Source organism: Balaenoptera borealis, assembly GCF_965194805.1.
Source record: "Balaenoptera borealis genome assembly, chromosome: 14".
Classification (NCBI taxonomy): Eukaryota; Metazoa; Chordata; class Mammalia; order Artiodactyla; family Balaenopteridae; genus Balaenoptera; species Balaenoptera borealis.
The window spans coordinates 70,489,543-70,517,161 of NC_138875.1; the positions used below are offsets into that span (position 1 = coordinate 70,489,543).

At 35.6% G+C, this 27,619-nt stretch overlaps 2 protein-coding genes across 2 annotated transcripts in view; one reads left to right on the top strand and one right to left on the bottom strand.

Moving 5' to 3' along the window:
• Positions 1-27,619, bottom strand: part of LOC309611018 (uncharacterized protein) — a 177,161-nt gene that overhangs the window by 81,001 nt on the left and 68,541 nt on the right. The gene's annotated exons all lie outside the window — the stretch shown is intronic.
• Positions 1-27,619, top strand: part of HORMAD2 (HORMA domain containing 2) — a 92,816-nt gene that overhangs the window by 5,113 nt on the left and 60,084 nt on the right. Inside the window, exons 3-9 of the mRNA XM_082354740.1 lie at positions 1,027-1,090; positions 1,627-1,663; positions 4,560-4,580; positions 5,298-5,324; positions 11,148-11,215; positions 14,425-14,576; positions 14,756-15,009. Of these exons, the coding sequence (XP_082210866.1) occupies positions 1,027-1,090; positions 1,627-1,663; positions 4,560-4,580; positions 5,298-5,324; positions 11,148-11,215; positions 14,425-14,576; positions 14,756-15,009 (623 nt within the window). The remainder of the gene's footprint in view (positions 1-1,026; positions 1,091-1,626; positions 1,664-4,559; positions 4,581-5,297; positions 5,325-11,147; positions 11,216-14,424; positions 14,577-14,755; positions 15,010-27,619) is intronic.

Sequence of the window (27,619 nt, forward strand, 5' to 3'; positions counted from 1 at the left end):
ACATGAGCATCAATGAAATGCATGTGTGCTATAAACACAAAAGCATTATATTTGCAACTGTGACAGCCTCATTTGTGTTATGTCCTCTTTTGGTCTATAGGATATAAATCTGTAATAGTGAAAATGTTTATATGTAGCATATAGTTGCAGTTTCTCCTCTTGTTTGGAATATAGAATTGGAAAAAGACATGTTTGGAGTAATTAATTAAGCACTTATTGTGTGCCAATCACTAACCTGTGCATGGAGGGCAATACCATTGTTTATAGCTTTATTTTTTGTGACAGTTTTAATGGAAGTTATATATCTCCCTCTCAGTGTTTGTACTTAAAGTAGCATATATCATAAAAATGCCCAGTACTCCTAAGTTGCTCTCTTTTTGGCAATCTCTAAATGTTATACCAATATGGAATAATTTTCATATCTCTCAATAGCAATAGAGGTAACATCAATTTTAGGATAGGAAAACAATATGAAAAGGTGAAGTGATTTATACAAAGTCATACATGAATCAGTAATTGATTTTAGACTGATCTAAACCAAAACTTTTAATGTGATTTTCTTATTCTTCCTTCCTATAGTAAGGTAGTTGAATTTCAGATGGAAATTAATATTTGAGAATAATCCATGGAAGCATTTTGCATCCTTTTTTTCTTTCATTGAGAGAGAGAGAAATACCAGAGAAGTGATTTGAGACTGAGGTGTATGTTTTAAATTGGTTGATGGAGATGGTCTCAGTACTACCTTATGATAACTTAGAATTCAGCAGAAGCAAAGAAGTGACACAAATTGATTTTGCAACCAACTCAGTTGTGCTACATTGTAGAAGGGAAGACTGCTAATCTATAATAAAAATGGGAACTAAATCAATTATCAACATAGGATTTATTTTTAAATTAGATATTTAGTGATTCAAAATGTTTTTATAAGCTATAAACTAAGTAAGTTATATACATAAAATCATGAAAGGAAATACCCTTATTTAGTATGGACAATTTTAGTATAACAGACTGTTTCTATTTTTGTAGACCTCAGTTTAAAAATCCTCCAAGAAGATAAAAAATGTCCTGGGTCACTGCATATTATCAAGTGGTAAGTAATTGAAATTCCACCAAAGTTGAACAACATTATTTTTATCATAGCTGAAATTACCCATAAGACTTTATTTGGTAAGATCATTTCCTTAAAACTATTGCCTTCTTCCTTTCTTTCTTTTCATCTTCTTCTTTTTTTTTGTAATTTCCTAGAAATGTGTAACAATTATTCAATATTATTTTAAGATACTGATTTAGTTTTGTTTTTGAAGAAAATGGACTTTATATAAGAAAGAAAAATATCAATCAAAATTTGATTACTCATCTTATGCATGTCAGTGTCCTAAACATTATGGGAGGCCAAAAGAAAAATAAGATGTGATTCCCTACCTCAAAATTGCTTACGTATTATTTATAAAGTACTATCAACATATTAAAAGATACAGGAATTTCTAAAAAATGATTAAATGGGAAAGGTGAAATGGTTATCAATTTAATGTATTTCAAAGCAAAAAACAAATCAGTTTTGTACTTGGGATTCTTTTTGGCTTTGCATCTAGTCCAAAGTGACACCAAACATTTATTTCTTGACAGGATTCAAGGTTGTTTTGATGCTTTGGAAAAGAGATACGTAAGAATGTTTTTAAATTTACACCAGGATCAAAGACTCATCCTTTATCCCTTTAAAAGAAAAATTTAGCCTTTATTTTGTTGTTGTGTTTTAACAGCATACCAGTTCCTACATTTGCATTCATGAACCAGTTTCTTTTTATTTTGTGTCTTTGTTGTCCTGTTGATGTCTCATTTACATCAATTAGAAATGAAACCCTCATTTTTCTCTTTTACTTACTCATATCTTTTTGACCACAGAATTTCCTCTGAAGTCACTGGAAGAGATCCACAGGATGTGGGAAAGGGCAGACAAGAATCTGGCATTTAGCACACTGAACATGTTCAAAATAGTGGCGATTCAATTTGCAGATATGAAAGGAAAAAATGGACTTGAATAATCAGTTTTTATTCTATGTTAGTTATTTTGCTAGCTATGTTTGGCACATGTATATAACCTGTTCCCTCAAAATAGCTAGTATTGTAGCTTGAATTTTTTTTAATGCAGCTTGAATTTTAAGTGCATTAGATTTTCCTTGCTGCCCAAGACAGCTATGCAGAGTGTAAAAATTAGAGGCTCTAGTCCTAGTTGAAGAGATAATATATAAATGAACTTTCCACCACTGCTTTCTCCTCCTTTCCCCATCTCTGTCTTCTTTTTACTTCTCAATTCCTATTCCTTTAAAAAACCTTAAGGTGAGTAAGCCTTACATTGGATTATTTAGTTGCACTGATATATTTCCTTTTTCATTGAACAGTTATTACTTATGATTTATTCAACACTGACTGGGGGGTTGAGGGATACAAAAATAAAACAGATATGAGATTGTGCACACAAAGAGCTTATAGACCATGGCAGAAGATAGATGACATTCATATGCACAGCTGATGATCAGCTATTGCACACTGGCATAGCTGTACCTCTTGTTAAAATGTTGAAGTACTCTATATCCAGTGGTAAATGGTTGCTTCTCTGAGATCCCAAATGACTCCCACCATGTCCTCCCCTTCATCCCACCAGTGTCTCTTCTGAGATGTCCCTAGACTGTTCCACAATCTAGCAACTAAAGGGTTGACACCTGGCCCAGGGGGGAGCTTCCAGGAACCCAGCACCAGGGCTAAGTTGGCATCTTTTCTGATTGGTCAGTACCTGTGCCATGTTGGGCTGTTAAATTTTGATTTTTTCATATCAGTTTGATATTTTTATAAAAAAATCACCTTTATCACAAGTATAAATAACCATAATATTCATTAGAAAGTGATGCATACCAAAGGCAAGATATTGATCATGTGCAAAGGAAGTATGGAAAAGGAGGGGTTATATCCAGTGAGGGACATGAGGGAAATCTTTGGGAGAAAATGACTTTGAAGGCCCTTAGTATTTAGACAGGTTGAGAGGGGAAGAAGGTCCTCACCAGTACACTGAACAGCACTCATTCATTCTCCTTTGTCCGTTCATTTAGCAACATTTCTTGAGTGTCCATCTTTGAGGGGCAGTGAAATATAGTTAAGAGCGCAAGGTTTAGAAAAAGTCAGTCTGAAGTGAATCCTAGTTCTGCCACTTAATACCTGTGTGATCTTCGCATATAACCTACCTCTTGGTAACTTAGTTTCTTTACAATAATAATAGAACGAACCTCTTAGGGCTGTTTGAGAATTAAATGAGTTAATAATCTAAAGCAGTAGTTTTCAAACATTAGCTTGCATTAGAATCACCTGGAGGGCCTGTTAAAACACACATTGCCAGGTTCCACCCCAAAATTTCTGGTGTGAGAATTTTCATTTCAGACAAATTCCAAGTGATGCTGAGACTGCTGGTCTAGGGACCATACTTTCCAAGGCATCACTCTCACCATTGCTCACCATGTTCAAGCACACAAGGATTCGAGAACATGCCAAGTGCCTTTTACCTTTGTACATATTGTTACTTTTGCCTGCAAAATTTTCTTCGCTACCCCACAACCTTTATCTGGCTAATTCCAATTTATCCTTCAGGTCCCAGCCTAAATATTTACTTCCTCAGGGAGGCATTCCCTGACAACCCCCCCCGCCCGCCACCCCTCTCCCAGCCTAGACTGTCCATTTGTTTAATGGTCACAAGCACTCAGTGCTGCTACTTCATAGCAATTAACACAATTGTAATGATGTACCTATCTGTGTGCTTTTTTTTGTTCTCTCCTGCTGGTCTGCATGTTCCCTGAGATCAGGGGCCATTTCTATTTTTGAATGAATGAATGAATGAATGAAGTATTAATTAAATAATTAATATAAATTAGAGTTTTACTGTGTAGTCTTAAAATCAATTGTATGCAGTAACCAAAATGGCCACACAGTGTCACTAAAGTTTTAGTCTTTTGGGTGAAATAGGTGAATAATTTGATACAAAATTATGGTCCTGAAATTTTCTCATTTGTATCCTAGTTTTTAATAGGCTTGCTTATATCTCTATCTCTGTATCTATATATTCCATTATTCTTCCAAACAGAATCTGTTTATAGTAATGTAGATGTAGGGAGGGCAGGGGTTTTGTAGACTTAAATCAGACTTAAAATTTTTTATTTTAGTAGATTACTTTCAAAATGCAAACTGTTTTAGAGATGCTTATGGCATAATTAACTTTTAGTAATAATGAATTATTTTGTATATCTTTTGCCTCCCAAACTAGAATGTATAGAGACTAAGGATAGTTATCTTCTTTTTTTTTTCATCTCTCCCCTCCCCAGCAGAACCTTGGGTATGTAATAGAGACTCACATGAATGGATGAATAATTAGTATCCATTTCTCTGACCTTCTGAATAGTATTATTTTCCTACCCAGATCTTTCAATTTGAAAGTCATATTTTAATTAGACTTTATTGAAAATAATAATAATATAGGTGCAAGTGTATAGTAACAATAGTTTTCTTTTCTCTTGAAGCTACACATGGCAGTACTTACAGTAAGTGCACGTTTAAAGACCAATCCTCTGTCTCTGCTTCATTGTCTTTTGGCAAGTGAAATATTAAAACAGTACTCTCCCCCATCCTCCTTGAATTTCATTGTCTGTCCTATGACATTTTGGAAGAAAAAAAAAAACTCTATCAGAAGTTTTAATAAAAGATCACAGTCTACATATTTCTTTGGCATATTATAATACATGAGGAAATATATAGGCTATACTATCTGCTTCATCTATTGGCTATCAGAATTTCATTTTCTGACTTAATTTACAGACTCAAAGCTCTTTGTTTTTGAAGTTTTGCAGACTTTTTTGAAGCTTTGTATACTTCCCGGTATAACACGGTATATGTAGCTAAGAACAGAAGGAAAATGAGAAGATACTATTGAGAGTCTTAGATATATGAGTTATTTTAAAAATTTTAAACCGTAACAAATTACTGTGACTGTAGCACAGTCGCAGTAATCATAAATATATGGTTATCAATTTCCTTATAATCAGGGTTCACAGAATGCTCTAAAGACTCTCTATGTTCACAAAATAAGAGCTTATTCTATCTCTAGCTTGAAATATATATCTCAAGATACATATATATATATATATATATTTCAGTACTCAATTAATACAGTACAAATTGAACTCTTCACATAGAAAATGTATTCTGTGAGGAGTAATCTAGTTTCAGAAATTAAATGCTGTTTATTTTTCCTTAAATAGCTTTACACAAATCCGAAGGAACCTGAGGTAAGAACACATAAAGAGATGGGCAGTATATTATATTTAAATATGTTTACCTGAGTTGAGGCCATAAATTATATCACTAGACTACCATATGAGCAAAGTAACTCGTAGTGACCTTTTTCAGTGTGTTTTATTATAAATGTCACCAATTCTTTATTATGAGATTTAAAAAACTACCTAGGGGTATTGGGAAAAAAGCATTGAGTAGAACTGAGCGTATTCCCTAACACGTTAACAGTAAGAATCTGTATGAAAACTACCTTTTATTTTTATTTTAAATGATGCTGAATCCTTTCTATTTCTGACCTTTTTGGCCTAATGCTAAACTTTTTTTTTTTATGGCTAACTTAATTCTCTCCCTTCTGATATTTTCATAGATTTTTAAGCTTTACCTCTTTACTTCTCTCTCTAAATTTCTCCCCTCTGCTTATTGAGTCCTACTCATCCTCAACACCAACTTATGTTTAAAGCTTTCATGAAAGCCTCTTCGGCTGTTTTGTTCACACTAATTTCTCCCTTCTCTAAATTCCTTTCTCCAGGAGGACCTCACAATTTAACACTCTTAATTAATTCATAAAGATTACTTTATCTCCCTAACCAGATTGTTATTCCTGAGGACAAGTCTTTTCTTCTTTTCGATCTCCCAGTGTGAATTCATAGTCCTGGGTATGTAATAGTTACTTGTGCTACTTTGAATGACAGCTGTGGCAGTGGCACAAATGGAGGGAGAAGCCCTTCCTTCTTTCTTCTCATTCTATCCTCTATTTTCCTCCCAGCTTTCCTTCCTCTTCCCTTTCCCTTTTGCTTGCTTTCAATTTTCCTTCCCTAAACCTATGGATTTAGCCTAACTGGTGACCTTCACAACTAAGTTAAGCGTTTTTTAGCCTTTAATATCCTTTCTTCTTTGGCAAGATTATAAACAGCTGTTTGAGCAAGGCAGAAGAAAACTGGTGCATGAGGTGGGTAACAATTCCTCAATGCCCAAGCTAAACCTATTTTTATCTTTGTCTCTAGTTTAGTTTCAATTTTTTTTGTTTTCAGTAGGTTTGAGGGGAGGTTTCCCAAAGTAAGATCTCCTGATAAATTGTTAATAAATTGGTCATTTCCTTAGTGAAATAAATTATTATGTTTTCTTATGCATGTAAAACTCATCTGAAACTAATGGCTTTGAGGTAGTGAAATGCTGAGGAAATTGGGCTATCTACAGAAAAATATTACAGAGTGGGAAGAAAACTGTTAAATGAGTTTTGATGCAGGCAATATATGTAATAATAAAGTTAGAAAGCAAAAGCTTATTATATAAGTTCTGAGCTATCATTTATGACCCAGAAAAAAATATTTTGAACTCTTACATATTGTTTCATATAGCAGTGATCCCTAACCTCTGTGTTCATGGCACACTCTTGATTACTAGAAAATTTGGTGGCATGTTTAAGGGTATTAAAAGACTTAAAAGGACACCAAATGTGTCAGCAATAATTATGGTATAACTATGGCACAGCAATGTTCATAGTGCCTGAAAGTATCCATGGGGTTACACTGTTTTATGGTTGTTGTTTAGCACCAAGTCACTGATAGAACTATTTACCTCTTTGATCTCTTTCTTCTATATACTCGCAAAACAGCATTCTCATATAAAGTCTTTCTTTGGCATTTCTCTGATATGGTGCCATGTTTCTTGACTCATACTGGTAGAAGTATATATTGTCCCCTAAGCAAAACTGCACAAACAGTAACAACATTAATATTTACCTGAAGCAAAAATGCATTTTACACATGGACTAAAATTTGCAGCACTCTTGTGAAGAGTCTGTCATGGTACACCAGTTGAGAACCTCTGTCTTAAATAAGTGTACTTATCCAGTCCAGAGACCAACAGAGTTTTGGGCATTGCACAAAGCTGTGGTGCTTCTGCACTTGAGGCTTTGTTCTGGTTGCTCCATCTTAAGAAAGAGATGAACTGACGAAAGTAACTAAAGTAGTGAAGAGGGCTAGCGTGGCTTTTCTGCAGATACACACTACAGAGTGGGTGGAGGGTATTAATAAGATGTGTAAGCCAAAATGTAAATATGTTAAGGAAATGTTTACACAGTGTAATGCATGATAGACCCATAAGGAATTACTATATTTGAATATTGTGAGGATTCAAATCCTACTGTTTCACCATCTGTTTTTCTTTTTGCCTGTTAGAGGTGGTCAACACCACTTTTAATAGACTGCTTCAGGAACTGAACTATAGATGGTCCCTGCTTCTAGCCCCAATATACTTTTAGATACTTTGTTTTTAAAAAATACTGTAGGATGAAATCCTAATTGAATGTGAACTCTATCCTGGCTGAATATTTACTTATTCAGCAAGTATTAATTGGGTTCTCCGTATGTGCCTGAAACACAGGAGTTAATGGGTAGACAAGGTCCCTGCTGTCTGGAAGCTTACGTTCTTATGAGGGAGGATAAACAATAAACAAGTAAACAAAAATTAGCAAAACAGTTTCAGATAGATCGTAATGCTATGAAGAAAATAAAAGTTGGTATGCTGGAGAGTGCTAAGGTGGGAATGGAGGAAGAAAGATTGGAGGGCAGTCCCTGGAAGGCCTCCCTGAGGGGCCACTGTTTGAGCTGAAACTGAATGGCTAGAAGAGTCACCCCATGCAGGCCTGTGAGAGGTAATAGCATGTGACTGGCAGAACAACACAGTAGTTAACATTGCAGGCGCTGGAGTCAAATCCCAGCTCTACTACTTACTAGCTTCATCTATAATGATGTAATACCTACTCTGAGTGTGGCTATGTAAGAATGAATAGATGTAGAGCATTTAGGGAAGTGCCCAAATATCGTGATTATTATCATCAACTGGAGACAACCTTTTCCAGAGTACAGTTGTGTAAAGGCCCAAAGGCAGGAAGGCATCTTGTGTATTCATGGACAAAGAGGGTGCCCTGAGCCTGGAGCTGAGTGAGTGGGAGGGAAAGAGGCAGGAGATAAGGTCAGAGAGGTAGGCAGGGGACAGATGAGTAAGGCCCGTGGACCAAGGTAAATTCTGGATTTTATTCTAAGGGCAATGGGAAACCATTAACAAAGGAGTGACATGGTCTGATTTGCATTTTCGAAACTTTTTTTGGCTGTAGAACAGAGAATGAATTTGGAGGAGGAGGAGTAGTTCGGAAGCAAGCAGATCAGATGGAAAGAGATGGTGTTGGCTTGGATAGGGTGAAGAGAATGAAGGTGAAGAGAACCAGATGGTCTTGGGATGTGCTTTGGAGTTAGACCTGAAAAGTCTTGCCAATGGATTGGAGTGTGGAGGGAGAATGAAAAGCTGTGTATGTTGCTGTTGCTTTGGTCCATGTGGATACATTCAGTATGATTAATAGAAACCATTGGTGAGCAGTTTAAAGACTCATACTTATTAGGCAACACATTAATCTGAAAAGCAGGAGAATGTTTTATGAGGTGTTAAGAAGAGACTAGTGCCTGCTGTAAATATACCTTCCTTGATCAATCAGACTCGGAAGTTATTAAGGATTATCATCTTCTATAAAACAATTACAAACATAACTCTTTTATTAGTAGTTGCACTAGGGACCAAATAATAAAGTGTTAATAATAAAATTATCAACCACTAAAGGATCTACTCTTGATACAATTAAAAAAAATAAAAGATAGCTCAGAGCATCAAAAAGCTAGAGCTGGTTGAGAAACATGGGCGGTCAGGAAGAACAGGCATTGTTTACTTGACAAGGCAACTATACCGCGTCAATGCATCAACGCATCAACGGAAGAGAGGATATTGTGTATCTAGCCTGTCTGGAGTGAACCTGTTGCTGTAGGCACCTCTATTCTCACATATCTCTCATATTGTACTCACAAAGCAGCCTTCTGAGCTTGGTTTGATTTCTCAAGTAGACTGTCTTGCTAGAAAAAATTTTTTTCTCTTAAAAATAACTCATTTACAAGTCAGTCTTTTTAGAGTATAAGCACCATGAGCCAGTTTCCCTAGGACCTGCTCACCTATAATTCATGGGATACCAAATCTCAGAATAGACAAAAGTAACAAGAACATTGTGATTTTTTCTGATCACTCTAACATTCATTCCCACATTGTCAAGAAACAAACACTGAAATAGATGAATGAAGGGTATTTTTTGTGTTCAGACTTAAACTCATACCCTTGCCTGTCTTTAGCACCTTCTCCAGCTCTGTGTACAGACTATTGTTGACCCTTGAACAACACAAGGGTTAGGGGTGGTGACCCCCAAGCAGTGGAAAATCCATGTATAATTTATGGTAGGTCCTCCATATACATGGTTCCTCTGTATCCTTGGTTCCTCATTCTCAGATTCAACAACCATGAATCATGTACAACTGTAGTATTTACTACTGGAAAAAAATCTGCGTGTAAGTGGGCCTGCATGGTTCAAACCCATGTTGTTCAACAGTCAACTGTACGTGTATCTGGGTCAACTGTTAGCTTCAACTATTAGGCAATCACTTTATTTTAAATGGAGTATATCTCTCATGAGGAAATTGGTCCTTTATTTCTAGCTTATTTATATCTGTTTATATTTGTCCATATTTATAGCTAGCAGACAGCAGTGGTGTCTAGTTTTTAGTGCAGGATCAAAAGAACAAAAATAAAAAAAACACCTGATACCATAGACCCTGGTTCCTTTCTGATTTTTTCTAGCTTTCCTGTTGCCATTCTAGTCTTCCCTGAATTACTACAGAATTCTCTCTCTCTCTCTTTTTTTTTTTTAACATCTTTATTGGAGTATAATTGCTTTACAATGGTGTGTTAGTTTCTGCTTTATAACAAAGCGAATCAGCTATACATATACATATACATATATCCCCATATCTCTTCCCTCTTGCATTCTCTCTCTCTTTTTTTTTTCAGGAGTCTCTTAATTGTTCTCATGGTTCCCACTTCTCTGCACTCTTAAAATAGCCAAGGTGATCTTAAAAAATGCAGATCACTCCCATGCTTAAAACCCTTCAATGGACTTCTGGTTTACTTGGAATAAAGTCCAAACCCCTTAGTTAACAAGGCCCCACAACTTTCTCTACAACCTCATCTCCTACACTCTCCCCCTTGCTCATTCATCGTCAGGCATTTGGCCTCCTCTGTGATCCTAGAAGAGGCTTCCTTTCCTACTGTAGAGCCTTTGCATTGATGTTTCTTCTGCTGGGGTGCCCCGCTCTCCCCCAGCTCTGCACATGGCTGACCTCTCTTGTCAATGAGGCTCAGCTCAAACATCACCTCTTTAGTGAGGCCTTCCTTGGCCCTTCCAAACCAAATCACCACCTCTCCCTTCTGTACTCTGTCACAGCATCTGCTTCATATTGTTCACAGCTCTTATTACTACCTGAAATTATCTTATTTGTTTACTTATTTATTGACCATTTCTCCCACCAGTTTGTGTTTTCCAGAAAAACAGGGACCTTTTCTGTCATGTTCACCATAGTGACTCCACTGCCTGACACAAAGTAGACATTCAATAAATATCCTTTTCATGAATGAATGGTTTCTTAACTAGTTCCACTGTTATTTACCTAAGCTGGGTCAGACACTTGACTCTGTGCTTTAGCTTCTCCAGCTTTAAGATGGTAACAAGAGATTATGCCATCTAACTCATTTTCAGCATGGAGGAGAAGAAGTGTTATCTTTATATCTGGAAATATTACTCCTGAATAATGTAATGCTATAAAACAAACAAGTATGTAGGAGGTATAGTAGGTATACAATGAAAGTGTTCCTTACCTACTATCAGATAAGATTCTGGATTTTTTGAAAATAATTTCTTTCTCTATTCCCTTTGATATTTCTAGAAAGTGACTGAGATATACCAGTTCAAATTCAAATACACAAAAGAAGGAGCCACTATGGATTTTGACAGGTAGAATCTAATTGTTTAGTGAACATGAGAAATATGTAGGATTGAGGTAAACAAGCTTCTTGAGGCCAGAGATAGGTCTTATACTTCCTTTGTAACTTCCCCAACAATCCCACAAAAAAACACTATTATGAAAAGGGACTGTAAAAATTGTTTAAATTTCTGAAATCCATAGATGAAGCCAGTAGGAGAAGAGGCTTCCTTTGCTTCTTTCCCTCTTCTATAGGTGATATTAGTAGGGTCTAAGGGCAGTTTAGTGGTTAAGAGTTCTAATTGCTAAGGCAGAAAGATCTAGCTTGGAACTCCAGCTCTGACTATTACTGGTCATTTAACTTTGAACAGAATAATCAACCTCCCTAAATATTAGTATTCTCATCTGCAGAGTGGAATTAATAATATCTACTTCATATGGTTGCTGTGATTATTAAATTATAATGCATATACAAAGCTTTACCCATGCCTGGCACATAATAAACACACAGTAAATTGTACCTAGTGGTGGGGATGGTGGTGGTCTTTGGAGGCAATGGTGGTTGGTGGGTGGCACAGCAGTAGAAATTATATTAATGAGGCTGTCTATGTGGTGTTGATTGAGGAACTCCATGAGGCTCTATCTAGCCACTAATTCAAAGTTTCTCAATTGCTATGCCAAGATATTAACCCTTTCTACCCTCAATAGAGCCAGATCAGGACTGGGGTAGATGAAACCCCTGAGCTATTTACCTATAGACACAAATATTCTCATCTGTTTACCCCAGTATATCATACAAATATAATTATCTATGTGTCCCTGTATGGAAAAGACTGGAAAGCACTGCATTTTCCTATCAAGTCTGAAATTCCAAGTTTTAGATATACTAATGGGTTAAATAGCAAGGACAAGGACATTTACTTCAGAAGGTCCTTAGTAAAGATGGAGATGTTTTGTTGAGGAGCAACATTTAGTCCCCTCCCAGTAGCTTTTGGATTCAGATAGAGCTAAGTATTGCTGATGAGATGGAACAGAAGTGGGGAGGGTGGATGATGGAGAAAAGCCTTGGGTGGTAGAAAGCTGCACCTCAGGGGGATGAGTTTCTCTGAAAGGAATAACACTGAAGAGAAATGTGGCCTAATTCTCAATTTTCCATACTTTTAGCTCTGTCTCATCATTTATTATTACAAGTTTAATGAGTTCTCTCCAAGATTCACACCCTTAATTATCCTCTCATTTGTAAAATTTACAGACAGCATTAGGATGTGAAGAGGAAGTAAGTTCTAGGAACAAGAATTAAGGTACTAACCATCATTAGCTAACATCTGTATAACACTTTACAGATTGTTCAGCACTTTTCACACATATTCTGTCACATAAAACAGCTGCCTTTTACTCTCTAAAATTCAAACATAAGTACAACTGACAAGCAGATTAATCTCTTTTGTTACGAAGGCACATATGTCTAGAGGTGAACAGTAAAACAGAAATGGCCGAATCTGGGACTTCCCTGGTGGTCCAGTGGTTAAGACTCCGTGCTCCCAATGCAGGGGGACTGGGTTCGATCCCTGGTCAGGGAACTAGATCCCACATGCCGCAACTAAAAGTTCTCTCATGCCGCAACGAAGATCCCACGTGCCGCAACTAAGGCCTGGCACAGCCAAATAAATAAATAAATAAATATTTAAAAAAAGAAAAAAGAAGAAATGGCCAAATCTTTCTGCTACTAAGGGGAAGAGAAGGTAATGCATACGTGACCAAAGGTGGGCATTTGTTCAAGTGATTGTTCATACAAAATTACCTTATCACCTCTTCTATAGTAAAGAAAATTTTCCTTTTAAAAGAGTACAAGGGAGTCTTGAAAATGATTTTACGTGAGTATGATTTTATGAATATGGTGTATACTGAAGGATCCCATGTGCTACATGGCTATAGCCCCTCCCTCTCATTACCTATTTCAAATTGGTTAAATCCTGGTAGACAAAACTTCAAGTTTTTCAAAACTGAAAAAGGAGCAAATGTGTTTCCTTAATGTTTGTTTTATGAATTCACACTATCTCTAGTAGTTCAATTACTAAGGATTATTTTTCAGTATTGAGAAAGGCATTGTAAAAATATATTGCACTCATAGTCCTTCTTGGAAACTACTCAAATGTGAGACTAATTGGGGAAAAAATTTTGGAGAGAAATAAAAAATGTTTAGAGTTGGAAGGTGATTTAGTCCAACTTGTCCATTCATTCATTAATACAACAAATGTTTATTGAGTACTTAATATAGTTGGGCACTAAACTTAGTACAGTGGAGATGAAAAATATAGCCACTCATAGTCTAGAGGGGACATACAGTTACAAACAGGGGTGAGGTATAAGGATTACCAGGGAAGACTTCCCTGAAGAGATGACACATGAGATAGGTATTAAAGGCTAAATTCAGTAGAGTCAGGAAAAGAAGTGGGAAAAGCACAGTACAAGCAAAGTGAACAGCACATACAAATGCACAGGAGTAAGAAGGAACTGGGTAGTAGTTGCAGATGAAGGTGGAGGTGAGTGTGTGGTTGGTTGTGAAAGGCATTGTACACACACTGTTCTCAAATTTGATTGAAAGGTGATGGATATAATAGAAGAAACTTGAGCAAGAGAATGACATGAGTGGATTTTCCTATTAGGAATATTATTTTGGTAGTAGTGTGGAGAATGTTTTGCAGTGTGGACAAGAAGAAAAGCAGGAAGAATAGTCACTCATTGTCATAATCCATGTAAAAGTGAGAAGCGGATGCCTCTGAGAGATAACCAGATGGTACAAAGGCCCAGAGCTGATGATTGATTTAACTTGGAGAGGTATAGAAATGTGTGTAAGCTTATCTCACATAGGAGCTAACTGACATAGAGTGTCTAAGTGACTTGACCAGGGTCATTCAGCCAGTTAGCAGCAGAGCCAATATTAAATGTCAAGTCCATTGTTCTCACTATTATAGTATGCAGTTATTTGTAAATTAGATTTTTAAAAAATCAGGTCACATTTAAAATGTCTTAAGGGAACTTGCTACTTAAGAAATCCTTTGTATATACATTGCAAAAAGTACAATAACTCGTCTAATTTACATTCTAAAATAGTCTCAAGAGTGTCCTGAGTTTAGTTTATATTTATCTGATCATACAGTAAAAAGTTTTGTTCTTTTTAAAATAGATTTTCAATATTATATGTGATTGAAAAGTATGCTGTTTTTCTATGTGGTTATAGCAGTAGCACAGCCTTCGAAAGTGGGACAAACAGTGAAGATATTAAGAAAGCCAGTGCTCTACTGATGCGTAAATTGTATATACTGATGCAGAACCTTGGACCCCTTCCTAATGATGTTATACTTACTATGAAACTCCACTACTATAATGCAGGTAGGTGGAGACCTCTAGTCAAATTCCTTCTTCAGTGCTGAAGTAAATATTTTGGATAAATAGAAGGATTTTGGCAAGCATTTGAAAGAGATGTCTGTTGTTACACATGAAAGATTACGCTGCCTTGTTCTCCTGAAACTCAACAGTTTTCTTGGTTTTCTGCCCTTTTCATTTTGCAGTGACCCCACATGATTACCATCCCCCTGGTTTTAAAGAAGGGGTAAACTCACACTTCCTGCTGTTCGACGGGAAGCCTGTAAACGTGCAAGTGGGATTGGTCTCCACTGGCTTTCATAGCATGAAAGTAAAAGTCACAACCGAGGCCACCAGAGTGTCTGATTTGGAGAACAATCTCTTGCAGGAGAGCAGCACTACAGAGATCGCCCATCAGGGTCTAGACTGTGATGAAGAGGAAGAGGAATGCAACAATCACGTAAGGCAAAGCTGTAGCGACCCTCCATTGCTTCAGTTAAACCCAGTTGACATTTTTCAGTTCATACACAGGTCATATCATAGTAACAGGATCCAATGGAGTGTGCCGGGTGTAAAAACTGAAACAAAACTAGCCCCTAACCTCGAGTCTTTATTCTAAAAAAGCACTATCTTCAAGAAGGAAATATACTCTGTTAGATGAAGTGGTCCATGGCTAGGAGAAAAAAAGACTTTCTAATATACTTCTTTTTTATAAAAGGTACCCATGAATTTAGGAAATTTGGGATTTTCTATAACTTATAAGAGCATGTTAAACATATTTAAAAATATTATAGGTGTTTATTCATACTCACTGCAAATATAAGTAAGTTCTTGATTACTGGGGTAGAAAAGTGTTATGGATAAACCTAAGTCAGAGTGCATTCATTTTCACTGCTGTAGATTATTCTACTCTTGACAGACAGTCTTTCTTCCTCTGCAATTGTTATAAACATTCATGTATACACCTCCTCGTACACATATGCAAGAGTGTCTCCAGGGAATATACCAAAGAGTCCTAGGGCTTGCACATTTTCAACTTTATTAGGTAATGAAAAACTGTTCTCCAAAATGGTTGTACCAATTTATGCTCCACCAACAGTGGAGGGAGTGCTCTACATTACTGTCAATACTTTTTTTTTTTTAAGTAATACTTTAAATTGTATTTATTTATTTATTTACGGCTGCATTGGGTCTTCGTTGCTGCGCGCGGGCTTTCTCTAATTGCAGAGAGCGGGGCTACTCTTTGCTGGTGCGCGGGCTTCTCATTGCGGTGGCTTCTTTTGTTGTGGAGCACAGGCTATAGACACGTGGGTTCAGTAGTTGTGGCTTGCAAGCTCTAGAGCTCGGGCTTAGTAGTTGTGGCGCATGGGCTTAGTTGCTCCGCGGCATGTGGGATCTTCCCGGACGAGGGCTCGAACCCGTGTGCCCTGCATTGTCAGGCAGATTCTTAACCACTGCGCCACCAGGGAAGTCCCCTTGTCAATACTTAATTTTACCCAAGTTTACGTTTTCTGCCTAACTCCTGGATGTAAATGGTAATGCTTCATGATTTGATTTTGATTTGCATTTCCCTGATTATTAGTGAGTTTAAGCATCTTTTCATGTATATTGGCTGTTCTGGTTTTCTTATGTATAAAGTAACTGTTCAAGTCTTTCATGCATTTTTCTATTGGATTATTTATCTTTTCCTCATTGATTTAAAAATATGTTCTGAATAATAATTATTTTTCATTATTTATGTTGCAATTTTTTTTCAGGTTTGTGGCTTGTCTCTTCACTTTCTTTGAGATGTTTTTTGCTAAAGAGAAGTTCTTAATTTTAATGTAGTCAACTCTTTTCCTCTAATATGTGCTTTTGGATATTAAGAAATTCTTCCTTATCTGAGTTCATTTTTAATATTCTCCTCTATTTTGTTATAAAAATTTTACGGTTTTTCTTTTTACATTTTTATTCCACTTGGAGTTTATTTTTATTTGTGGGGTAAGGTAGACCAGATCCCTTTTACATTTTAAAATCCAAGTGTAATATACATACAGAAAAATACATATATCATAGTGATACAGCTCAATTCACAAACTGAACACCAGGGCTGGGATGAGAGTGAGGCAAACAAGGCAAGAGTGAGTACCACCTTAAATATTACTTCCTAGGTATCTTGTTTGCCTCACCCCATTCCAGCCCTACTGAATACACATGTGAAATCAGCACCCAGATCAAGAAACAAAATACTACCAGCACCTTGAGAAAACTCAGTCTTACTTTGCAGTCACTGTTCTACTCAACAGGAGTATCTCTATCCTGGCTTCTATTAGCATAGATTAGTTTCTCTTGTTTTTTATTTTATAGATGTGGAATCATGGAGCATGAAACATTTTTTCACTGCTTTGAACATTCCGAACATGTTTTTTAGTGAAATATATACACCTTTCTGGCGGGAATAGATTTACTAGGAGTAGAATTGCTGGGTCACAGGATATGAGTACATTTAGCTTTAATAGATACTACAAAACAATTTCCAAAGTGCTTGTGCCAATTTACACTTCCATCAGCAAGTTTTGGTTGCTCCACATCCTCACCAACTGTTGGCATTTTCCATCTTTTTAATTTTAGCCATTCTGGTGGGTGTGTAGTGGTAGGTCATTGTGGTTTTAATTTGCAGTTTCCTGATGACTAATGAAGATGAGCACCTTTTCACATGTTTATTGGCCATGTTGGATGTCCTCTTTTGTGAAATGTCTTTTCAAGTCATTTGTCATTTTTCTATTGGGTTCTATTGGGTTTGTCTTTCATTCTTATGGATTTGTAGGAGTTCTGAATATATATTCCACATATAAGTCCTTTGTCAGGTACATGTATTGTGAATATCTCTTCAACTTTCTAACTTGCCTTTTTACTCTCTTAACGGTGTATTGTGATGAACAGAATATTAATTTTAATATAGTTCAACTTATCAATCTTTTCGGCTATCTTCGGCAGTTTTTATTTAAAAAATTTTATCCGCTCTAAAGTTTACAGGGATATACTCTATGTTTTTCTCTAACAAGGAGAAATAGCTGCAGAAACAGAAGTGATTTTTAAAATTGTAAGATACCTCCATGAATAACATCATACCAAAAATATAAATAACTGACCTTTCTCTCCCCTATCTTCAAGTATTTATATATTTTGGTATGACGTTATTCATGGAGGTCTCATAATTTTAAAAATTGCTTCTGCTTCTGTAGTTATGTCCCTGTTTTTATATCTGGTATTTATTTGTGCCCCATTTGTTTTTCTTGGTTAGATTGGCCCCAAATCAGTATTTTTTTTTTAATAAATTTATTTTATTTTATTTATTTTTGGCTGCGTTGGGTCTTCGTTGCTGCGCGCGGGCTTTCTCTAATTGCGGCGAGCAGGGGCTACTCTTCATTGCGGTGCGCGGGCTTCTCATTGCGGTGGCTTCTCTTGTTGCGGAGCACGGGCTCTAGGCGCACGGGCTTTAGTAGTTGTGGCACATGGGCTCAGTAGTTGTGGCTCGTTGGCTCCAGAGCGCAGGCTCAGTAGTTGTGGTGCACGGGCTTAGTTGCTCTGTGGCATGTGGGATCTTCCCGGCCCAGGGCTCAAACCCGTGTCCTCTGCATTGGCAGGCGGATTCTTAACCACTGCACCACCAGGGAAGTCCAAGTATTTTTTATTACTCTTTTCAAAGTCATCTTTTAGTTGTGCTGATCTCTTCTGTTGCTTTGTTTTTCTATTTTGCTCATGTTTTGTTTTTATCTTTGCCTTCCTCTATTTCTCTGGTTTGGTTTTGTCTCCCTTATTCCAAACTGATCTCTCCATCAATATATAGACATATATATTCTACGAGTACCTCTAATTCAGTATCAAATGGAATTTCAACTTCTTACCAAACATGTTCTTCTTCCTCCCAGGTTCCTTATCTTTGTATTTCATTAAAACTTTACCAAGCAGCCTTACCAGGAATATGTTCAATTCCTATTTTCTTCTCACTTTTCACAGCCTTTTGGTTACCATTTCCGTCTGTTTTGTATCTGAAATACTTCTCCAGTCTGGCCCTATCGCCATTGTACTGATTCAGGCTGTCATCATTGCTTTCTTGGTGAAGGACAGCTGAGCCTCCTAACTGGGTCTCCCTGATGTCAGCATTGCCCCTCTAATTTGTCTTCCAGAGTGCCAGAGAGTGAGGGTACTAAAACTATGATGATCATTTTCAAATATTTCAAGTTGATTTATTTTGTGTAATTTCAAAGGTCAGAATGAGAGCCAGAAAATGAAAATTACATTGGCTGGGTGAGGTGTGCAGAGGTTGATTTTGGCTCAAGAGAAGGAAGAACTTTCTCTTAAAAAATTTTAAAGCAATAGCATAATGATATTAAAGTAATTTAAAAAGCAGTGCAAATCTTCCAGCTGTCCTACCATCCCATCCCATCAGTACTGTTTTCTTTCCTTTTTTTTTTTTTTGGCCACACCACGGCATGTGGGATCTTAGTTCCCCAACCAGGGATCAAATCTGTGCCGCCTGCAGTGGAAGCACAGAGTCTTAACCGCTGGGCTGCCAGGGAAGTCCCTGTTTTCATTTTTATATGTTCCATCCCATCTAGTCATTTTCCACAGATATACATATTTATACATGATTTTAATCATGGTATAAATATAAATTTGTTTTATTGATAATTTTATACTTAATATTAATTTTATAACTATGTCCCACCTTACTCTTCATATTTTTAATGTTAATGAACTTTTTTTTCCATTTAGGTATTATACCATTTTCCTACATTAAACATTTAAGTTAATTCCTGATTTTACTATTATAAATGGTGTTGTAATAAATACCTTTGTATGTATGGCAGAATTTTCCCTTATTTTCTAAGGGTATAGTATCAGGAGTGAAATTTACAGAGCCTGAAAATTTGTATAGCTCTCAAATGAGTATTATCATTTTCCAGAAGCTTCCAGCTTCTCTACCTCCTCAGGATGGATTTTCTAAAAATGACAACTACTTGATAAAACTGACTGTCTTGAGAAGGGTGAATGCTTTGTCGACAGCTGTGTTCAAGTACAGGTATATACTATGTTCAAGATAGAGTATAGATGATTGTCTCTAGGGTGTTGCAAGAGAAAATCATGATTTAGGGGGAAGGTTGAACTAGACTGACCTCTGAGGTCCCTTCCATGCTAAGATACCCTGGGTTATATTTTGAATTCCTATTAAGAGCATAATGCCCTACTAAGCACTGTGAGGAAAATTAAGACATATAAAATATAGTTTCTACATTTGAGAACTCTAGCTGAAGAGACAATATCTACGTGATATAAAGAAAAATAATACTAGAGAGTATATGAATGATAGAAATAATATTAACTAACAATACTGAGCATGGTACTCAGGGCTTCACGTGTATTATCACTTTAAATCTTCCCAGCTATTTTATGAGGTAGATTCTATTATTATCCTGATTTTACAAAGGAGAAAACTGAGACTTAGAGAAATTAGCCCAAGGCTACAGATACAGTGAATAAGTAGCAGGGCCAGAATTCAAATCAAGGCAGTTGGACTCCAAAGCCTGTGCTCTTAGGATACAGAAATAAAGGTAAACTGGCACTGTGTAGGAAGGTTTCATTGAGTTGATATTATGGATGCATCAGTTTGATTGGCAGAGATTAAGGCAGAGGACGTTCCAGGCAAGTTGGAAAGTACAGTGTAGTAGCATCAGAACTTCTGTCTCTATGATTTGGAATTCCAATTCTGAACCTTCCACATCTTTCCCTGTATCCTACCTGGCTTTGCTGAAATCTCTACTTTTCATTAACTTTAACTCAAAGATTTTTAAAAGCTTTTTTAAATCATACAATTTTTCTATTAAAATATAAAGTTTACAAAATCTTGATCAAACAGCTTATACTGCTTTTTCACCAGTGATCCATAGTAAAGAAGTAATTTAACGTAATCATCTTGTGAGGTTATTGTAAGATTGAAAAAAATATTTTAATACAATTTTCTTTTTCAGGTTATTTCTTATCTCAGTCACAGAAAGACAAATATAAAAGATTTCTACCAGTAGTTGAAATTATTCAATATTTGTACTCTTCATTTTCTGGTGTGATCCTTAAGATCTGAAGAACAATGTAAAACTGAGATCATAGTTTGGCAATGGATTCAGAAATAATTAAAGGAGATAAACTTGAAATTTAAAATTTCTTAGATGATAAGAACTCTTAAAACCTAACTCCACTTGGAAAATAGGACACAGAACCCAAGTAAAGAGACCAAGGAATCCCAGGACAAAACAGGGTTATGTAGAACTGTCTGAAAAACCCTGTCCCAAATGTGTCCTTATTTTATCTACCTCTGCGACATCTTCAGGACAGGTCTTCCTTCCTTGTAGGGGTGGTTTAAGCTTAAGACCTTAGGTAGTAAGGACACACAAACACAGTGGCACCTCACAGTACTCTGTGAAGTTGGACCTGTTTTCTCTGTTTCAGTCAGCTGGATGGATAGCAATAGATGTATACACTAGAGAGAGACTCTTGGACAGGCTTCTTTAAAGAACTCACCTATGTGGTGACAATAACCACATGTTCTGGAATTGGTTGTAGAATCTTATTTAAATTTTATGCTAAGTTTAAATAATGAGGGAAAAGTACTTCTTTCTAATAGAGGTAGTTAACCCAGGCTCCTTAAAGGATTAGTAATTACTGATACATCCAGACAGCTATAAAAAGATGGAGGGCTAATGTTGCACATGTCTATTGTAGAGACTGATGGTCCTAGTTTATTAAGCCATTACAGCTCTTTGGGAATTCGTATTTTTATCAGTTTTTAAGTGGGGATCCATAGGCTGTAATTTTCTAATTTTCTGAGCTTTTTATGAGTTTTTGTACCCTCAGAAAGGGTTGCTTTTTCTTTTTGATGAATTCCACAAAATAATACATATATTATAACAATATATGCATTTTTTGCCCTGTGTGAAGGCCATTTCTTACCTTTTGTGCTAACACATTTGATTAAAGTGTAAATGATTTGTTTTTGAGAAATTAGAATGTAAAGTACATTGGTTCCAAAGTAAATGGTACCATTTAAGCATGGACTAGAAATATATTTTCTGCAATTCCTTAGAATTGCTTTGTATTCTAGTCAGTGGATTAAAACAAGAGCCTTCTCATTCAGAATCTATTTTCTCCCACTAAACTCTGAACTGAAGTTTTGCATTTTTGAGGTATAGTCTGATGATTTTCATAGTATTACATCTCTTGAAGCATATATGCCTTGTTTGATACAATGTAGTGTTGGCAAGAATATCTTAGATTCTTGGAAATAGAGTTGATTATTGAAAACGTTGGAAGCAGCACATTATCTACAGAAAATATTCAGACTTAAAAACCACACATCATTCTCTCTTTATCATGGGGCTATAGTCCTTTTCACAAAGTTTCTTTTTGTCAAATAGGAAATTTTTTTCAATTAATTTTTCTGTTCTGCATTACAGAATATAATTGTTATCCTCTGTTAACCATGAAAAGAGGAATGAAAGTTGGTTGACTTTTCCATCAGTCATATAAGTCATCTCTTTTTTTAAATGAATCACTCTATAACATATCAGAGAATTATTTCCTTCTTTTGTGAGTAGGAAGAGCCACTCTGATGATCTGTGTATGTTTCATTTACATAAAGAAAAAAAGAGTATATTGATATATATATATTACAACAGAAGAAAAGCATAGCGAGTAATCTTAGGTAATAACACTTTGGATGTTACTATTATTAAACCCTAGCATTAAAAGAAGTAAGTTTTGTTTTTTTAAAAAAGGAGTAAGACTGAGAATGTTCTTTTTGGTTTAAAAAAAATGCCTGTAATAATCTGAAATAATACAATGTTATCATTATACTAAAACCAGTGTAATATTAGGTTCTATTTAGAGTTTTTTTAAAAAATAAAGACTTTATTGAGATTTAGTCAATTATGTATTGGAAAAAATATAATGATAATGTTACTTAATTATATAGAACTATATACAGTTGGCCAACTTTTCCTGATACTTGTTATATGTGCTGCTAGTTTTCCATTTGAAGTTACATTGCCTGTTGGTAAACAGATGAGATTATGGTTTGTAACAAACCCAGGCATTGTAAGGAGAGTAATTCTTTTGGTATTTATATTAGGATCTCAAAATTGAGATTTAAGACTTCAGAAGATCAGTCCTTCAGACAGTGATAAAGAAGAGCTAGAAACAGAAGTATATATATATCCTCTGTGGAGCCACCACCTCAAATTTGCTTCTTCCTGTGTGATGGAGGGCTCCTCCTGCTTTGATAACCAAATTCAGAACAAACAGAAACCTTATAGCTAATGCCACTGGTCTGACATTAAAACAAGTCTACACTTAGCTCATTGTGAAGAAAGTTTAAAATAATATTCTAAAATATTCTAATCAACCATAAGTTATCAACATTTATTCAGTCAGCAAATTTATATTGAAACCTATCATGCTTGACTCACTGTACAAAGGTAGTAGACGCAAAGATAAACACGTCAAATCCCTGATTCAGAATCGCTCAGGAGAAATGGAACAAGTAGCTGTTATATAAATAATAATAATAATCAGCATTTATTAAGTGCCCACAAAGGGCTTTATATACACATGGCTTCAATTGATCCCAACAACTTTGCATAACATTTTATAGCTGAAGAAACAGAAGTTCATAGACATTAAGTAGTATATCCAAGGTTGCCCAACTAGAAAGCATCAGAGTCGGTATCAGAGAACCTAGGTCTCTCTGGCTCCAAACCTCATCCTCAGTCCATTAAACCTTACATTCATTCATGTAGGACAGAATGTTAAAAATCCCACAAGAGAGCAAAAATCCTATAGAATGATTAAATTCCACTTTTATTCATGAAGGAATAATGTAACAGACTTGCTCTCCTGTTATAAAAAATTAGGAAACTGGGTAAAATATATGAAGCAACTGTTTTCATACATTAGATAACAGGAAGGGCAAAACTGTGATCCCTGAGAGAAGAAAAACAAGATGAGCCTTAAAACTGCACCTTCCGTCAGGGGGTCCTTTCTGGACCACCGGTGCGGGAAGGGGGAACCCAAGCAGAGCATGGCATCTTGCTGGGTTGAAGAAATAGACTGGAGTTTGAGGACGCTGAAGCGCCTGGGGACAGAGCATCAGAAGGGAGGGATCTACAGAGAGAAAGAGCTCCAGAGATCATCACTGGCATCCCTTGAGTCTTTTGTTGAATATTCTGCTTCTCAGGTATGGGTTGAAATTCTACAAGGTTGGACACAGAAAACTATTGGGGGAACTGTAAAAGATTCTTAGAACTCTCACAAGACTGACAGATGTTCACATAACGATCAGTTATGTGGAGAGACCTTGCTGAACACCTGGAACATTCAATAGAGACTCCAGAAGGGTTACACCTTAGCATGAAAGCTAAACCAATCCTTTAGTGAAGGCCTCCAAACCGAACTCTAACAGCTTAAAAACAAGCCTTGAAAGGATCAAGCTTATTTGCCTGCCAAAATAACATTCAACACTTTTTACAGGAAAACAAAGTCTAAACACTCAACTAAGTAACATTCTTATTGTCCAGAATCTGATAACAATTCATTCACATGTAAAGCAGCAGAAAAACTGACCCATAACCAAGGAAAATTACTCAATAGAAGGAGACCCAGAAATGCCAGCAATGATAAAATTAGCAGATAAGGACTTTAAAACAACTATTATACCAAGTGCAATGATAACCTATGTTTACACAAAAACATGTATACAAATGTTTATAGTGACATTATTTGTAATCTCCCAAAACTGGAAACAACCAAGATGTTCTTTAATGGGAGAATGGATACATTTAAAATAAAAAAGAACAAACTACTGGTACCTGCAACATCATGGATCAGTTGCAAATACATCATGCTAAGTGAAAGAAGCCAGAATCAAAAGACTACATACTGTATGATTCTATTTATACAACATTTTTTTCTTGAACAGCTTTATTGAGATATAATTCATATACCATACAAATTGCCCACTTAAAGTATACAATTCAATGGTTTTTAGTATGTTCAAAGAGTTGTGCAACTATCATCACAGTCAATCTTAGAACATTTTCATCACCCCAGAGAGGAACCCCATACCCTTTAACTATCACCTCCCTATTTCCTCTTTCCGTCTCTCCCCCAAGTCTTATGCAACCATTAATCTATTTTCTGTCTCTATAGATTTTCTTATTCTGAATATTTCATATAAGTGAAGTCACACAATATATTGTGTTTTGTGACTGGCTTCTTTCACTTAGCATTATGTTTTCAAGTTTCACCCATGTGGTAGCATGTATTGGTGCTTCATTCCTTTTTATGGCTGAATAATATTCCATTGTATGGGTAGACCACATGTTTATCTATTCATCAGTGATGGACAATTAGGTTGTTTCCACCTTTTGGCTATTACGAGTAATGCTACTATAAACATTCATGTGGGACTTCCCTGGCGGTCCAGTGGTTAAGACTCTGCTTCCACTGCAAGGGGCACGGGTTCGATCCCTGGTCGGGGAACTAAGATCCTGCATCATGCCAACAACAACAACAACAACAACAACAAAACGAAAAAACATTCATGTACAAGTTTTTTGGAACACCTATTTTTAATTCTCTTGGGTATATACCTAGGAGTGGCATTGCTGGGTCCTATTAACTCTGTTTAATCATTTGAAGAACTCCAAAACTGTCTTCTAAAGTGGCTGCACCATTTTATATTTCCCCCTGCAGTGTATGCAAGTTCTAATTTTCTTCACATCCACAACAAGACTTATGTCACTTTTTGATTCTAGCCATCCTAGTAGGTATGAAGTAACTGGTATCTCGTTGTTATGATTTCTATATCTGTAGCAACTAGTGATATCATTGTTTATTGTCCATTTATATATCTTTCATGGAGAAATGTTTATTCAGATATTTTGCCCATTTTTAAGTTAGGTTATTTGTAAACAACAATAAAAACTGTTGAGGTGTAAAAATTCTTTATATTTCCTGGGTACAGTCTCTTAACAGATGTATGACTTGGAAATATTTTCTCCCATTCTATGAGTTGTCTTTTCATTTTTGTGATGGTGTCCTTTGAAGCACAAATGGTTTTTAATTTTGATCAAGTCCAAATTATCCATTTTTTCTCTTGTTGCTTATGCTTTGTGTGATGTGTGTATGTGATATCCAAGAATCCTCTGCCAAATCCAAGGTCATGAAGATTTACTCCTTTGTTTCCTTCTAGGAGTTTTATAGTTTTAGCTCTTACATTTAGATCTTTGATACAGTTTGAGAGTCAATTTTAGTATATGGTGTGAGGTAAGAATCTGACAGCATGCTTTTGCATGTGGATATTCCAACACCATTTGTTCAAAAGACTATTCTTTCTCCCTGAAATGGTCCTAGTGCTCTTGTCAAAATCAGTTGACCATAGACAGATGGTTTTATTTCGGGACTCTCAATTCTATTCCATTAGTCTATGTGTCTATCCTTATGCCAGTACCACACTGTCTTGATTACCATTGTTTTGTAATAAGTTTTTGGGTTTTTTTTTGTAATAAGTTTTGAATCAAGTATATGAGTCCTCCTACTTCCTTCTTTTTTCTCAGGATTGTTTTGGTTATTCTGAGTTCTTTGCAATTTCATATGAATTTGAGAATCAGCTTGTCAATTTCTATAAAGAAGTCTGCTAGGATTCACATAGGGATTGCATTGAATCTCAAGATCAGTTTGGGGATTAATGACATCTTAATAATATTAAGCTTTTTGATCCATGAACATGGGATATTTATCCATTTATTTAGATTTTTCTTTAATTTCTTTCAGCAATGTTAGTTGCACACATCCTGTTAGTTCTGTTTCTCTGCAGAACCCTAGATAATACACTTGCTGAACTTGTTAGTTCTAATAGTTTTTTAGTGGATTCTTTAGGATTTTCCACATACAAGATCATGTCATCTGCAAATAGATACACTTTTACTTCTTCCTTTCCAATATGGATGCATTTTGTTTCTTTTCCTTTTGTAATTGCCCTGGCTAGAACTTCCATTACAATGTTGAATAGAAGCGGTGAGAGTGGACAGCCTTGTCTTGTTCCTGATCTTAGGAGGAAAGCATCCAGTGTTTCACCATTAAGTATGTTATTGACTATGGTTTTTCAGTAGGTGCCCTCTAACATGTTGAATAAGTTTCCTTCTATTCCTAGTTTCTTCAGTGTTTTTTTTTTTAATCGTGAAAGGCTGTTGGATTTTGTCAAATGCTTTTTTTCTATTAAGATGATCAAGTGATTTTGATATGATGTATTACATTAATTGATTTTTACATATTAAACCAAGCTTGTATTTCTGGGATAAATCCCATTTGGTCATGGGAGATTATATATATATATATAATTATAATAAAATATATTAAATATAATATTATAAATAATATATTTATTATATATAAATAATATATTATAATAATAATATAAAATATATTATAATAATATATATAAAATATATTTTTTTTTCCTGAATTCAGTTTGCTAAAATTTTGTTAAGGATTTTTATGTCCACACATATAAGAGATATTAATCTATAGTTTTCTCTTCTTGTGATGTCTTTGTCTGGTTTGGTATCAGGATAACATTGGCCTCATAAAATGAGTTGGGAAGTGTTCACTCCTTTTCTATAGTTTGTGGAGAGTTTGCATTAGTTTTTCTTTGAATTAAAATAAGTTAGCTGGGTCTGGGTTTTTCTTTCTGGGTAGTTTTAAACTTATTATTAATTCAGTCTCTTCACTTGTTATAGATCTATTTAGATTTTCTATTGATATTTCTTCTTGAGTCAGTTTTAGTAGTTTGTGTCTTTCTAGGAATTTATTATTTCAGCTATGTTATCTCTATTGACATATAACTGGTTGTAGTACTCCTTTATACTACTTTCTTATATTTTTGTAAAGTCAGTAGTAATGTTTGCTGTTTTATTTCTTTTTTTTTTTAAATTTATGTATTTTTATTTATTTTTGGCTGCGTGTGGGCTTTCTCTAGT